This window comes from Xenopus laevis, chromosome 4L (assembly GCF_017654675.1).
Source record: "Xenopus laevis strain J_2021 chromosome 4L, Xenopus_laevis_v10.1, whole genome shotgun sequence".
Taxonomy (NCBI): domain Eukaryota; kingdom Metazoa; phylum Chordata; class Amphibia; order Anura; family Pipidae; genus Xenopus; species Xenopus laevis.
The window spans coordinates 24,883,502-24,898,267 of NC_054377.1; the positions used below are offsets into that span (position 1 = coordinate 24,883,502).

The 14,766-nt window shown below is 38.2% G+C and overlaps 1 protein-coding gene across 2 annotated transcripts in view; it reads left to right on the top strand.

Moving 5' to 3' along the window:
- LOC108713890 (serine/threonine-protein kinase MRCK alpha) overlaps positions 1 to 14,766 on the top strand; it is a 60,968-nt gene that overhangs the window by 32,386 nt on the left and 13,816 nt on the right. The window contains exons 7-23 of one of the 2 annotated variants that reach the window (XM_018257578.2): positions 1,024 to 1,117; positions 1,450 to 1,650; positions 1,810 to 2,058; positions 2,682 to 2,761; positions 4,081 to 4,181; positions 4,424 to 4,486; positions 6,438 to 6,535; positions 6,691 to 6,933; positions 7,377 to 7,487; positions 7,834 to 8,102; positions 8,183 to 8,288; positions 8,404 to 8,528; positions 8,700 to 8,814; positions 10,410 to 10,558; positions 12,220 to 12,308; positions 12,425 to 12,474; positions 13,706 to 13,774. In XM_018257578.2, the coding sequence (XP_018113067.1) occupies positions 1,024 to 1,117; positions 1,450 to 1,650; positions 1,810 to 2,058; positions 2,682 to 2,761; positions 4,081 to 4,181; positions 4,424 to 4,486; positions 6,438 to 6,535; positions 6,691 to 6,933; positions 7,377 to 7,487; positions 7,834 to 8,102; positions 8,183 to 8,288; positions 8,404 to 8,528; positions 8,700 to 8,814; positions 10,410 to 10,558; positions 12,220 to 12,308; positions 12,425 to 12,474; positions 13,706 to 13,774 (2,212 nt within the window). The remainder of the gene's footprint in view (positions 1 to 1,023; positions 1,118 to 1,449; positions 1,651 to 1,809; positions 2,059 to 2,681; positions 2,762 to 4,080; positions 4,182 to 4,423; positions 4,487 to 6,437; positions 6,536 to 6,690; positions 6,934 to 7,376; positions 7,488 to 7,833; positions 8,103 to 8,182; positions 8,289 to 8,403; positions 8,529 to 8,699; positions 8,815 to 10,409; positions 10,559 to 12,219; positions 12,309 to 12,424; positions 12,475 to 13,705; positions 13,775 to 14,766) is intronic. The other variant, XM_018257579.2, reaches the window with a different exon arrangement.

The following is a 14,766-nucleotide window of genomic DNA, read 5'->3' on the forward strand; positions in this document are numbered from 1 at the left end:
ATGTTTGTGTGGTATAGTGATGTTTTTCTCCAATGTTAATAAATACACCCCAAATCTGTTCTTTGTTTGGAAACATTATTATGTGCTTTAAATGATGTTTTGAAAGCATGTGGTTTAAACCCCCCTTGAAGGTCGAACCTTTTCGTGCAGGGCCCCTTTTACCCAAAAAGATTACAAATATACCAAAATGATACTGTTTTGCCATAGTCCCAAAAATATACAGAACAGCAAATAATGTCTCCACCGAATCCCACTCTATTTTACCTTCATGCTTCAAGCTGGCCTTTAGTCTGAGCCCTTCCTGCTGCTACTTCAGACTCCCAAAACTGGGCTAGCTTCGCAGTTTCAGAACTGCTGTACTAGAGCTTGTCCGTGTTTTTTTTTTTTTTTTGCAGAGCCTGCCTGTGTTATTTGTGGATGCTTGCAGTTTTCTTATTCCTACTCTTGTTATACCCAATATACTCAGGTATCTGGCATAAACCAAACTGTATTGCTGCTATTTCACTGTGGAACAATAAACAAAGATATAAAGCTGAGTAAAGCTGGCCATAGACGCAAAGATCCCATCGTACTAATCAACGTACGATCGGACTTTCCCATCTCCTGACCCTCCACTAACCATTCATATCAAAGTCTTACCATTCCGATCAAATAAAGTAGTAAAAGAACAGATCAGCCAATGTTCTTCCCCTGACAGCAATCGTACGATAGTTATGTCTGACAAAGCTAGTGACAGTCTCCCACTGAAAATCATACGATCGGCAATACATGCAGAGATATTATCGGCAGCCAACATAAATTTTCTAACCTGTCCGATCGACCAAACGTCCGATCTCCGCCGGACGAAAAATGTCGGGACTCTCCACACACGGTCCGAAAATCGATCGGATTGCTGCATCTATGGCCAACTTAAAGCAAGACTCGCATATCAGGATAGACAGATATATGGCCTTGTGAATTATCATTTATTTTTATTAATTTTATTGCATGCAATGCATTACCTGTTTTCATATTTTTCCACAGAGATATAAAACCAGACAATGTTCTTATTGATATGAAAGGACACATTCGTCTTGCGGATTTTGGGTCCTGTCTGAAAATGAAACCGGATGGCACGGTAATTATACTCAACATAGATTCGCTGTGGCATTGACAGAAGGGTGCCAGAAGCCTTATACAAATGTAGTGCAATGTGTATTTGGAAAGTGCAAATAACCATATTTTAACCAGAGTTACAGCATAATTGCAGGTGCTAACCTGTGTCCGCTGCAACGTATTCACACTCTCTTTACTACTGACACAAAATAGTATAGATCTTTAAACCTCTCTGTTTCATTATGCTTGATTTGGATAACTAAACAGGGGAGAAATGTGCCCATATTATTACTTAACCATAAAAAAAAGTTAACTACTTAAATTAGTGGAATGACTTTATCTATTGTCCCTCAGGTGGAATCTTCTGTTGCAGTTGGTACCCCTGATTATATTTCCCCAGAAATCCTTCAGGCTATGGAGGATGGCAAGGGGAAGTATGGAATAGAATGCGATTGGTGGTCTCTTGGTGTTTCTATGTATGAACTTCTCTTTGGAGAGACCCCCTTCTATGCTGAATCTTTAGTGGAAACTTATGGCAAGATCATGAACCACGAGGTAACTCAACAACTGAATTACTTTTGTATGCATATATTTTCTCATGTTCCTTTGTCAACAGTGCAAAAACAACTCCAACATTGAAAAAATGTGAAACCTTTGCTGGCTTTTATAATCCTTGCCGTACACTGATGATCACATCCTGAATTTTTGTCACAGGAGCATTTGCAGTTTCCATCTGACATCACAGATGTATCTGACCAAGCAAAGGATTTGATCCAGCACCTTATCTGCAGGAAGGAAGATCGCCTTGGAAGAGCAGGCATTGATGATTTTAAGAAGCATCCTTTCTTTAAAGGTGTAGATTGGGATAATATTCGAAGAGCTGTTCCCCCTTACACCCCAGAGGTGGATAGCCCTGCAGACACCTCTAATTTTGATGTGGATGATGAGTCCCTGAAAAATTCGGTTGGTTTTTTTTCTCTTGAAACATACCTTTTCATTTCCAAATGGCGTACTTCCCTCATACTTATTCTTTGGAGTGTGTTAATGAAGTGATCTTAGCAACTCTTCAACTGATGTTCAGTTTTTATAATTTTATTCTGTTTCATAAATTGCTAAATACATAAGTGTAGTGCTTCTACGTACAGTATCATTAATGTGGTGTGGTCACATTTCTATAATTTATAGGAGAAAGTCAATAGTTATAGTAAAAAATGGATGCTCTATTATTTTAAGATATGTCCTCTCGTAACCAGCCATACAAGAATTACAGGTCCAACACTCATAGACATAATTTAATTTACCAGAGTATGCAGAGATGGTTCTGTCAGTCATGCTAGTCAAGGGATACATCTACGGAGTGTTAAAGGATATTGCTGCCCCCCAGCCCAGTATAACTTATTAAAACCATGTGGGCATGTCGAACTTGTAAGTGAGGTCTGGAGGGGTGCATTGGGTTATAAAGACATCTTTTTTTTTTTTTTTATACTGGCATGATCCTATCAATTATAGGAGTGTGTCAGGTTAAGATGTCACTGTTATAAATTTGAACCTACTGCTAATAACTATTGAATTTTTCATATTTTCAGGAAACATTGCCTCCAAATAATCACAATGGGTTTTCTGCTCATCTTTTACCCTTCGTGGGCTTTACATTTACATCAGAATGGTATGTGTCTTTCATTTTACAATTAACTGCAATACCATTTAAAGTAGAAGGAAAGGTATCCTCACCGTGGACTGGGTTGATGCCAAATGTTTTGCACCCCAGTGATTATAAATACCCGAGACTAAGGGATGGTGTGCCTGTTCTATAGGAGCACCATGTGGCAATTTTTTTTTCTTTTCTTGAATCTTTGCCTTAGGCCCGGTGCACATGCACCAAATAAAGCTGGATTTTCTCTCTACTGTGCATGTGTATCTGGCCCAAAGCTGCATCGGATTCAAGAAGTGGAAGAAGACTTACTATAGAAATATCTCAGGCCAGTGCAAATTTCAGCAAACAGGAGTACCATCCTGGAGTCTCAGGTATGTTATTAGAATCACTGAGGGGTTCCTAACAACATGTTGGCACCCGCAGTGATTATACCTTTCCTTGTCTTTCCTATTATGAATTTTATGGAATTTTTAATTGTATTAATTAGATCTGGAAGTTATGTTGTGCTTGGAAGTCACCAAATGAGTGCTTCTTTGCCTGATCTTAATACCCAGGTGGTGGGCCATATCAAGATAATTGATTTGCTGCTGTGGGCTAAATTTTGCCACTGGACAATGATCTGATAATAAAACAGGCCTATACATGAGAGGACTATATCAATGACCCAATGTTGTCATCACTAGATGTGTATTTAATCCTGTTCAAGAGATATTTTTCTTGAAGGCTGTGGTTTTGCCCCTATACAGTGGTTTGGTGTGCCAAATCGGCAGTTAATATCTGCCTATGCTGGCCAGCTTTACTGTTACAGTTAAGATACTAGGCTTATAGTGCTATAATATGTGCAATGAACACATCTAAATGGCAGGTAGTCCTTTTTGACTACTGCTGTTTTTATAACTATAATTTATTTAGATTTTTTCCTTCCTCTCTTATTGAGGGTTTTGGGACCATCCTTTGTTACCTCCTGCAGTACACCTATTTTGTTTTAATTTTGTTAAGAGAATATTACTGAAGAATGTGGGCTGTGTGGCCTTAGGTATGTTGATTCCAAAATATAGGTGTCGATACAAAACAGCGCAGAGGTTCTGCTGCAAAAGTGCCTTTATCTGCGCTGTTTGGTATCGACACCTATATTTTGGAATCACTATTGATGGCTTTGGATGGAAGCAAGGTATTGCGATACCAGAATTAAACCACAGAGGAAAAAGTACCAGTTTATTGCATTTACTGCCTTATGTATGTTATATGATTACTTCTATTCAAGTATCATTGAAAAAAATATTGCAGCCTCACAAGTGATGTGTAAAAGTTTTGTTTTTTGTTATATCCAGCTCACTGTCTGATAGAGGGTCACTGAGTTGTGCAGTTAGCAGTGGCATGGCAACTTCTGAGAAGCCCACCAAGCCAGGACAGGACAAAGAGCATCTAAATGGTAGGGTGACAGCATGGGCAAAATAATTATAAAGTGTGGAAATCCATCAGATATTTGTTTGAGTTATATTAATACTGGCACATTTGTGTGGGAAGAAGGTTGCATTAAACTGCTTACATCTATACTGTACAGTGCACCCTCAAAAGTTAACAATTTGTACATCACACTTGGGGTTTGTTCATATATGTGCAATGCGTTTCACAGAAAGCTTTATTATTGATTCAAAAACCTTAAAATTCCAGTTAAGGATGGTGAGATTCTGAGTCTGAAGAAGGAGATGGAAATCCTACAAAAGAAATTAGCTGGTGAGCCAAGTCTTTCAAATACTGTTGTGGGTAATTTGATCAACAAGATGAAATATTATTTGTGCTTATGCCATTTCAGATTTTGTACACTGTACAGGTGTGTGATCCCTTATTTGAAAAAACCCATTATCCAGAAAGCTCAGAATTTTTTATTTGCTCAATGGATACGTTTATTGAGTAAGTAAAAAGCAAGGAACATTGTACAGATACATTAAATTAGTGGGATACAATACAATGCACAACTGGAATCAATGAGGTTTGTTCTAAATGGTTATTGGACTATTCCCAGTCCATTTCCTGTTACTCTTGAGGGCCTAGCACTACTCTTCCTCTCTTGCTACATTACAGGTTGCTCCCACGTTATTTTGATACCTTAACAACACCTGGGGAGGGGGTGGTGGGGGGGTGGAGGTATGTCAATCCAGTGACACCAGATTTGTGTATTATTGACCATCTGCCCCCTTTTTGTCCATTATAGTTTTTCACGTGCTGCCTAGTTGTTCATGGATTGTTGCCATTTATGTATTGTTGGAGGAGCAGTGGCTTTCCAGTGGAGGGTAATTAGTCTCCTGGCTTGGAATTGGGCTGTGGTGATGAAGAGTTTTGTGTGTGGGTCAAGTGAAGTATCAAAGTCCAGCACTTGGCTCTGGCATCACACGTGCCCCATCCAGGGACCACTTTAGTCAACCAATCACATATTCCTGCCCAGTATTGCTGCAGGTGTGTGCAGCTCCAAAGTGTATGGACCAAGGTAGCCACTTCAGTAGTACACCTCAGACAATTAGATGAGTTTTGTACCCTCATAATGTGGAGCCTTTGGGCAGTGTAGTACGCTTGGTGTATCAGAAATAATTGCAGAAGCATTGGGGTGCACAATATCCACTCCCGCTGGTCGTCGGTAATAACCCCTACTACATCTTCCTTCCATGCATCTCTAGCACTGAATTCCGTGTCTATGTACTAAGGCTTGTATTGCATGGAGAGCTTTCCCTTCTGGGCGGGTGTAAGAAGGGTATCAACTATGGGGGAGTTAGCTAGGATGATGGGACTTTGGGAAAAATGTTTTACGCCAGTGTAGTTTTCAGTCTGTGGTAGGTCACTGGCTATAGCAGTGATCCCCAACCAGTAGCTCGTGAGCAACATGTTGTTCCCCAACCCTTGAATGTTGCTCTCATTGGCCTCAAAGCAGGTGATTTTTTTTAATTCCAAGCTTGGAATTACATTTAATTGTATAAAAACTAAGTATAGCGCCAAGGAGAGTCTCCTGTAAGCTGCCAGTCCACATAGAGGCTACAAAATAGCCAATCACAGCCCTTATTTGGCACACCAAGGGACTTTTTTATGTTTGTGTTGCTCCCCAACTGTTTTTACATTTGAATGTGGCTCACGGGTAAAAAAGGTTGGGGACCCCTGGGCTATAGGATAGCAGAAATCTCAGAATGACAGAAAGGTTATCTAACATAGATTCCATTTTAAGCAAATTATTCTAATTATTTTTAGAATTATTTTTTTCTATTTATCGGTACCTTTTACTTGAGCTGAATATGTTGTTGGCAAACTATTCTATTGGGTTTATTTAATGATTTTCAGCAGCCGTAAGGTATTGTGATCTGATTTACAAAAGATCCTTTAATAGGAAAACCCCAGGTGCCAAGCATTCAGGATAATAGATCGATCGTATACCTGTACTAGATTAGCCAGTGCACATGTCTGTAAAGTAGACATAAGCAAAATAAATCATACTCCCCCCCCCCCAAAAAACACATACTTATGCAGGTGTTATACATTTCCCCTGAACATTGTAATGAATGTACATTGGATAGTTGCTTAGAATTTATTTTCTTTCATTAGGCAAAACTTTAGTTTAGAGAAAATTCTTGTTACAGATGTCGCAAAAACATAAAATTGGTGGCTATTTAAAACCCTTACATTGTATAATGTGTCTCTTTAGTGAATGTCAAGGAGCAAGAAGGTTTATCAGGTTCTCAGTTCCAGTCTCTTGAAAAAGAGATCCGATCCCTTAAACAGGAAAAAGAATCGTGTAACAAGGTATAAAACAAAACTTTGATCTGCTGTACCACAATTCACAATGTTAAGTTAATATTTTCTAAAGTTACACAAGTAATCACTAAATACAATACATTTTAATTCACATAAATGAGTCTCTTTAGCTTAATTCATTAATTTATTTTTTTTAAATCCAGGAACTTTCTGATGTTTTGGAACGATTGAAGTCACAGGGAGTGGAGCTGAAGGCAGCCCTTGAGAAAAAGAGGACCATGCAAGAAGAACTACGTGGGACAGAAGAAAAGTGTGAGAACTTAAGTATTCAGGTTGGTCGCATAACTCGCAGACTTAAGGACAAAGAAGACGAGGTGGAAGCAGCTGCAGAGAAAGTGAGGGTACTGAGGAAGGACCTTCATAAAGCAGAGGGCAGCAGAAGAGAGGTGAGAAAGTAGCCCTCTTGAGCGTAAGCATTCCCTTTACTTTTTATATAGTGAAGAAAGTACCCCCTCTTGTAAAATATAAGGCTATTATTAGTTACCGAGGAGTTTCTTGACCATATAAAAACATGAGGCCGAAGGCCAAGTGTTTTTATACAGGTCATGGAACTCCGAGGTATAATACACAAAGTTCAGTGAGTCATGTGACAGAAATGACATCAGAACTCACCGTTTATAAGGATATAATTTACAAGATATTCATAGCTTTTGTGTATTATATACATATTCTGAATGATGCAGAATTGTCAAGTGATTTACTATCTGAAGCAAGTGATGCTGGTCAGAATTCTATGGTTATTAACTTTTGAAAATGTTAATTTATAGTCTACTGTGTGATTTTGCCCAAACCATATATTACAAAAAGTGTGTATCCATTCCCCTTCCAGACTGAGTCACAGATAGAAGATTTGAACTTAGAATTGGAGAGACAAAAGAAGTTGCGAGAGCGAAGTGAAGCCCTAGCGACTCAAGCTACTGAAGAACTTGAGCGATTAAAGGTATTGGCTATATAAAATGCAATATTCCTTTGTCTGCCCCAGTCTGTTGCAAATATGAATTAACTAAGCAATGTTTATGGCCCCACACAATCTATGGTATCACCATGTGTTTATTTAGCTGTCACAACCCTTGTTGTCATGTGAGGAACCTGTAGTGCATTGTCAGAGCCTCCATAATTTGCCCAAGCTTATTAATGGCCATTTAATGTGGGATGGACAAGGGGTGTTAGCCGCAGCACCTATATGCCTATGGCTTTACATAGGCTGAAAGCACAACTGCATTTACCTTTGATACTGTTTCTTTGAAAGAAGAGCATTATCATTTATATTTTTGTTTCACCTATAGTCGCAGCAGAGTATTACTTCACCGGTGGTTAGTGGTTCACTTCATTATTCTGAGATGACCCACCTAAGAACAGATTTTGAGAGGAGAAGTCAGCATCTTGAGATGGAGCTTGCACGTTTAAGGGAGGAGCTTGCATGTCGAGAGGAAGAACATGCTACAGAGACGAAATCGCTACGCCGGGAGCTTGGAGAACGAGAAGCAAAACTAATATCCTTGAGGCTTGAAATGGAGGGATTGCAGGAAAGCCTGGGAAGGAAAAGCAATGATCGGTAAATATTTCATCATCTTTTCTAAATGTGTTTGTAGAACAACTTTCTAGTTGACCATATCTCCTTCCATAATAATATAGTGCTCGGGACCAGGAAGAGGAAATACAGGAAATGCAAAAGATCAATAAGAGGGAGAGTAATGCATTAAAAGAAGAAAATAAGAAACTAAAGCTGGAATTTGAGAAGGTGAGCAATTTTCACTGCTGGCTAGTATAGGTTTGGCTCACATCCGCTTATGATAACTAAAATCTCATTCAGTTCCTTTTTACTCCTTTATTTATTTTGTTTTTATTGTATTCAGGTGCTTGCAGAGTCTGACAAGGTTTCTGCTTCTCACAAGAGTTTGGAGGAAGAACTTCAGATATTGGATGTGAAAAAGGAATCATTAGCCAACTGGGAAACCCAAGTCACAGATATCCTACAGTGGTAAGCTGCTTTCTATGATTGACCTTTTTTTTAACCTACTTTATCTTTGCAAATAAACAGACACCTGAATGCATGCAGCACAAAGTTTGTTTGGAGCAGATTCAAAACTTTGGTTAATGTTCAAGCTACAAAATTCTGTTCATGTTCCAAGTAACCTATTTCATTTTGTAGGGTCGATGATGAAAAGCAGTCTAGAGTGTATCTACAGGCCTTGTCTGTTAGGTTGACAGAAGAGTTAGATTCTTTAAAGAATTCAGGAGCTCAGACACCATCAAGCAAAACTGGGGTGAGTTATGACCTTTACTTAGCGAGAGTCCTATGCTGCCAAAAAATGTAATCTTACAGGGGGGGGAGTGGTTTAAGTGGAACATTCCTTTTAGAAACTAGATATTATCAGTAAAGGCCGGTCAATGGCAGAACAAAAGGCTTCACTCCTGATATAATCACAGGTTAAATTCAAATTAGTTCTTTGGAGAGTCACTAATGCCTTAAAGGAGTGGTTCACCTTTTAATTAACTTAGTATGTTAGAGAATGGCCAATCCTAAGCAACTTTTCAATTGGTCTTCATTATTTTATTTTTTTATAGTTCTTAAATTATTTGCCTTTTTCCAACTTTCAAAAGGGCCCTATCTAAAATCAAATGCTCTGTAAGGTTACACACATATTGTTATTGCTACTTTTTTATTACTCTTTTTTTTCTATTCAGGCCTCTCCTATTTATATTGAAGTCTCTTATTCAAATCAATGCATAGTTGCTAGGGTAATTTGGTCCCTAGCAACCAGATTGCTGAAATGGCAAACTGAAGAGCTGAATTAAAAGCTAAATAATTCAAAAACCTCAAATAATAAATTAAAAACAATTGCAAATTGTCTCAGAATATCACGCGCTACATCATATTAAAAGTTAACTCAAAGGTTAACAACCCCTTTAATGTTTGTAGTTTTTCATACATGTCCGTATGTTAAAAATGAAAACCTTGCTTTCATCCCAATTTAACTTAATTGTGCCCACTTTAAACAGCACTTCAGCCATGCCTAATCTAGCAGAGCCACTGGCTTGGGAGTGGAGCACAGGCCCAATAGGCTGGAGCCACAGTTTACATCAGTGCTTCAGTCTATTAGGTCTTTGCTTTGATAAATACTTCAAAAATGGCAATTATTAGAAGCAGTGCAGTTGTGCCCAACTTCAGTAATGTAGGGATTCCCACTAGGGATGCACCGAATCCAGGATTTGGTTCGGGATTCGGCCGTTTTCAGAAGGATTCGGATTGCGGCAGAATCCTTCTGCTCCGCTGGACCAAATCCGAATTCTAATTGACTTATGCTAATTAGGGGTGGGGAGGGACATTGTGTGACTTTTTGTCACAAAACAAGGAAGTAAAAAATGTTTTCCCCTTCCAAACCTTAATTTGCATATGCAAAATAGGATTAGGATTCGGTTCATTATTCAGGCGAATCTGTGCTTGGTCTGTGCTTGGGTTGCTAAAGATATTGCATACTTTGCACTTTTTATTAAACAAACCTATAAATTAGAGCTTTAACATAATGTCATAGCATTAACTACCTCGCTCTATATCGGATTCACAGATCACAAACGCAATTCGTTTGGCCTCATAGACAGGCCAGTAGGCTGAAGATTCAGTTGAGAGTGATTGAATCAGTATCTAATATCTGCCTGTGTATGGTTAGCTTAATATTAAACTTAGTAGAGCAAAAGGGTCCATATATAATGTGCATTTCAAGCTGTGAACAGCAATTTGAGTATTTAAGTAGCAACAATGATCCAGTGTAGAAGACTTTATGAAGTAATTTGAAGCTTATTCTTATAGCTATTAGGTTTTGAGGTGTATTTAAATGTTTTCTCTTTTGCATTCTATCAGGAGAGTCAATGGAAAGCACGTAGGCTACAAAAGCTGGAGGCTTCAGCCCGATTGGAGCTGCAGTCTGCTCTGGAAGCGGAGATAAAGGCCAAGCAATTCATCCAAGAAGAACTGAACAGGTTCAAATCTGAAAGCCACAATACGGAGAGGTGGGTCAGATAGTTTGCATTTTTACTTGTTAGCAAAAATACCTTGTTTAACTGTTATAGTATGCCCTTAAGCTATTAAAGGGAATCTGTCATATTCAGGTATATGTCCGCAGTCTCAAGAAACTGACACTGTACTGATTTATGCAGCTAGCCTGGTCTTGTTGTAGAGCCAGCTTATATTTCTATTGCACATCATGTGGCCCCTCAGAAGTCTTTGCTGTAAGTTAGACAGTCCCATTTTACATAAATATTAGGGCCCCACAAAGTCTCAGGCCACGATGTAGCCAAAGACAACCTTTTGTGCAGTGTAATTATTTGGTCAGTGGTTGCCTGAGGTACAAATCCTGCCTTTATCTAGTCTCTGTTTCACAATGCATTATGTCAGCTTTGTTCGTTGTCTGATCGGTATGTTTTGGTTCCGGAATTGTATTCTGGACCCCACTCCTGGTGTTGGACATCCGTTATTTCTGCACAGATGCAATATTTGTGGTGGTGTTGTGAAATATGCCCCATCTGTGCTCTACAGACCAATTTATGAGTGGACATAAATGGAGAGGAATTCACCCCTGGCTTAGATATGCCAAGGACTGGTGTAAAATCAGTACAGTACAGTGTAAATGTGGTTAATTTGAAGTCAGTGATATATTTGGTAATTATAAGGTATGGGACCATTTACAGAATGCTTGGGACCAGCGGTTTTCCACTTAAGGATTTTTTCCATAATTTGGATCACCATTTATGTATGCCTATTAAATTATTTAAACATTAATTAAATCCAATAGGATTGTTTTGCATCCAGTAATAATTAATTAAAGGTGTTGTTCACCCTTAAATTAACTTTAGTATGACATAGAAGGTGATATTCTGAGATAATTTGCAAATGGTTTCCATTTTTTATTATTTGTGGTTTTTGGGTTATTTAGCTTTTTATTCAGCAGTTCTCTAGTTTGCAGATTTAGCAATATTGTTGCTAGGGTCCAAAATAACCTAGCGACCGTGCACTGATTTGAATAAGAGACTGGATTATGAATAGAAAGATGAGTAATAAAAAGTAGCAGTAACAATACATTAGTAGCCTTACAGAGCATGTGTTATTTAGATGGGGTCAGTGACCACCATTTGAAAGCTGGAAAGAGTCAGAAGAAGAAGGCAAATAATTCAAAAACAGAAAAAATAATGAAGACCAATTGAAAAGTTGTTTAAAATTGGTAATTCTATAACATACTAAAAGTTAAATTTAGGGTGAACCACACCTTTAATAATCAATTGGGATCAAGTACAAGGTACTGTTTTATTATTAGAGAGAAAAATTTTATAATTTTCAAGAATTTGAATTATTCGATTAAGATGGAGTTTATGGGAGATGAACTTCCAGTTATTTTGAGCTTTCTGAATAACGGGTTTCTGAATAATGGATCCCATACCTGTAAGCATAATTATGTGATCTGGTGAAATGTGGCATTTCTGAAGTGCCTCTCACTTTATTTATTTAGTCTTTTATTAGCTTTAAAAGATGATGCACAAAAGTCTTAATACAACTAGAAATTTATGTAATGAATGCAACATGTAAATACAGCCAGTTCACTGCATCTTTGTATCACTATAGGCACTGCAAATGCAGAATATTTAACTTTGTGTTTTATTGTATTTTTCTTAAACAGAAAGCTGCAAGAGGCAGAGGAAGAAAACCGAAAACTGAGAGTTGAACTGGAAAAGGTCCGCGAGGAAGCTAAACAGAAGGCGATAACAGGTAGAAGTGACTTTGAGGAGATGAAACGGTTACAGTGATTATTTAGAACTAGAATTTCTATGAAATAATTGCATTGATTTATGATTAAACTAATTATTGCATTTTTTCTCTCCCAGAAACAAAACCGCAAAGACCTTTAATACCCTTTCTGTCTTTTCGTACCGAGGTAAGATTTCAATCCAGCTTTCAAGAAAGGGACTCTACACATTTATTTATTTTTGACTAATTAAGTTCAGACCAGGGATACACTTATGTTAATATAGATTTAAGGTATATATCCATATAGAAAATAAGCGAACATACTGTAGTCTATTCTTAATCTGCCCCCCACCCTCCCTCACTTTGGATTGGTTATACCACCAATGATTTCAGACTAGTTTCTGCATCTGGGCCATCAGTTGATTGATGGGTCTTTACACACATCACAGGTGATAGGTAGCAAATTCCAGAAAAGGGGAGATTTTGCATAGACACTCAAAAACTATTTATGCAAATTATAGAAACTCTGGATGTATTTAAAATTGTGGTTTAATTTTCATTAGACAAAAACAATTTCTGTGGATTGTATATGTTATTACAGTTTTGCTAATGAAGGTGAATTGCCCTTTAAGCTGCAAGTCACAGCTTCCCCAAGAGACCTGCTTATCTTAAAATTGTTACAGTAGTTTCTTTGCTTATCTTAAATTGTTACAAAGGTATCCAAGTGCACCTGTGGAGCATTCTGGGCTCTCTGCTAATAGCCAATTAAGTTAGAAACATTGTATCTTTTTCTGGCTGTTCAGTGCAGGAGATCAAAGAGAAAGTCAGGGCATTTAAGTAACAAACCCTGGACTGCTGGTTGAGCTGTCAAAATCACGACTGTCCCACGAAAAACGGGACAGTTGGGAGGTATGGCACAGGTCGACAAAAAGTCAACCTGCACCTGACACCCACTCTCTCCCAACCCAAAGCGACCCAACCGAGCACACTGTCCTTATTTATATACCCGCACTCTCCCCTCTTTGACATTACTGGAGGAGTTGGAGCAGGCACTCATGATGTATAAATAAGTGACAGCAGCCAGCAGGAGGGGGATTCAATGGGAGTTGAAATCACTGTTGGCGTTGGGCCATGCACAAAGTTCTGCCTGCAACCCACTGCAAAAGCAGTGGCCCATGCAGTACTAATGCCCTATCCTAGTCATTAAAGAGCAAAATGAATAAAAGTAGACCCAACGGAGAACCCTACAGCACCCCACTTAAAATCTTGCTCTAAGTAGAGTATGCACCATTCACAACCCCCCAACAGACATTTATTTAGAATGATTCATAATGATTTTCCTAGAGATGGAAATAGAAATATGGTGATACCCAGTGGTTATAAGTTAATATACAACCTAATCATTTTCCTTTTTGTAGAAGGATCCAGTTAATGCTGAAGATCAAACTCAGAATAATGTCATGATTAGAAGAGATAGCAGAACAGAGGTGGGTTTGTTATTGGTAATCTCTTAAATAACTTCTAAAGATAATACATGTGCAAGTACTTTATGATTAAAAGTACTACTACTATTCCTGCTGCAGAATGTACATTATATAGTCACAGACATAATTTGTCTTTCCTTTTTGCTTAAACGTGCACAATTAAAGTGATACAGAAAGCTTGACACATGGAAAGAACAGGTAAAAGGGATAACCACATATTTTTTTCAAAATACCAAATTCCAGGGGTACTATTCCAGGGTACTGAACTTGTAGGCCTTACATAATAAGGAACGCTGGAAGTCAAGTTGCTGCCCACTTTTGCCTATGGAAATGTGCAGCATCTGGATCCCATAAGTGCTTTTTAGTGAGTTTGGCCAATATTTTTGGAAAATCGTGTGTTTTGGAAAAAAGTCTTTTTTTTTTTTAAAAAAGGTGTCTGTATCACACTAATCCTTTCAACCTGCGTTTTTCAGGCTTTGATTTTTTTAATTAATAACCTCCAGAAAGTGTTTGTACAGATCATGAATAATAAGTAACCCACAGTTTGGGTAGGTTCAGACAGGTGAAACACCCTTTTAGCGAGTCGTGGGCCACCCTGCCTGCAACGTTGGCATCCCCTCAAACCACCCTTCATTTTATTTATATACTCCTGCCTGCCTTTCCCCTGCTGAAATTAGAAATGGGCAGATCAGGTGTGGTTATATACAGTAAATAATGATGGCTCAATTGGTCGGGTCTGGTTTGGGAGAGGGCGGTGTAGGGCCACTAATACCCAGGCAGATTTAAAGAGTTAAATCTTTCAAGTTAACTTTTAGTATGTTGTAGAATGGTCAATCCTAAGCAACTTTTCTTCATTATTTATTTTTTTTATAGTAATTTTCAATTATTTGCCTTCTGATTCTTTACAGCTTTCAAATAGGGTCATTTTACTATTCAGACCATCCCTTAATTAGATTCTAGTCTCTTATTTAAATCAATGCATGGTTGTTGGGGTA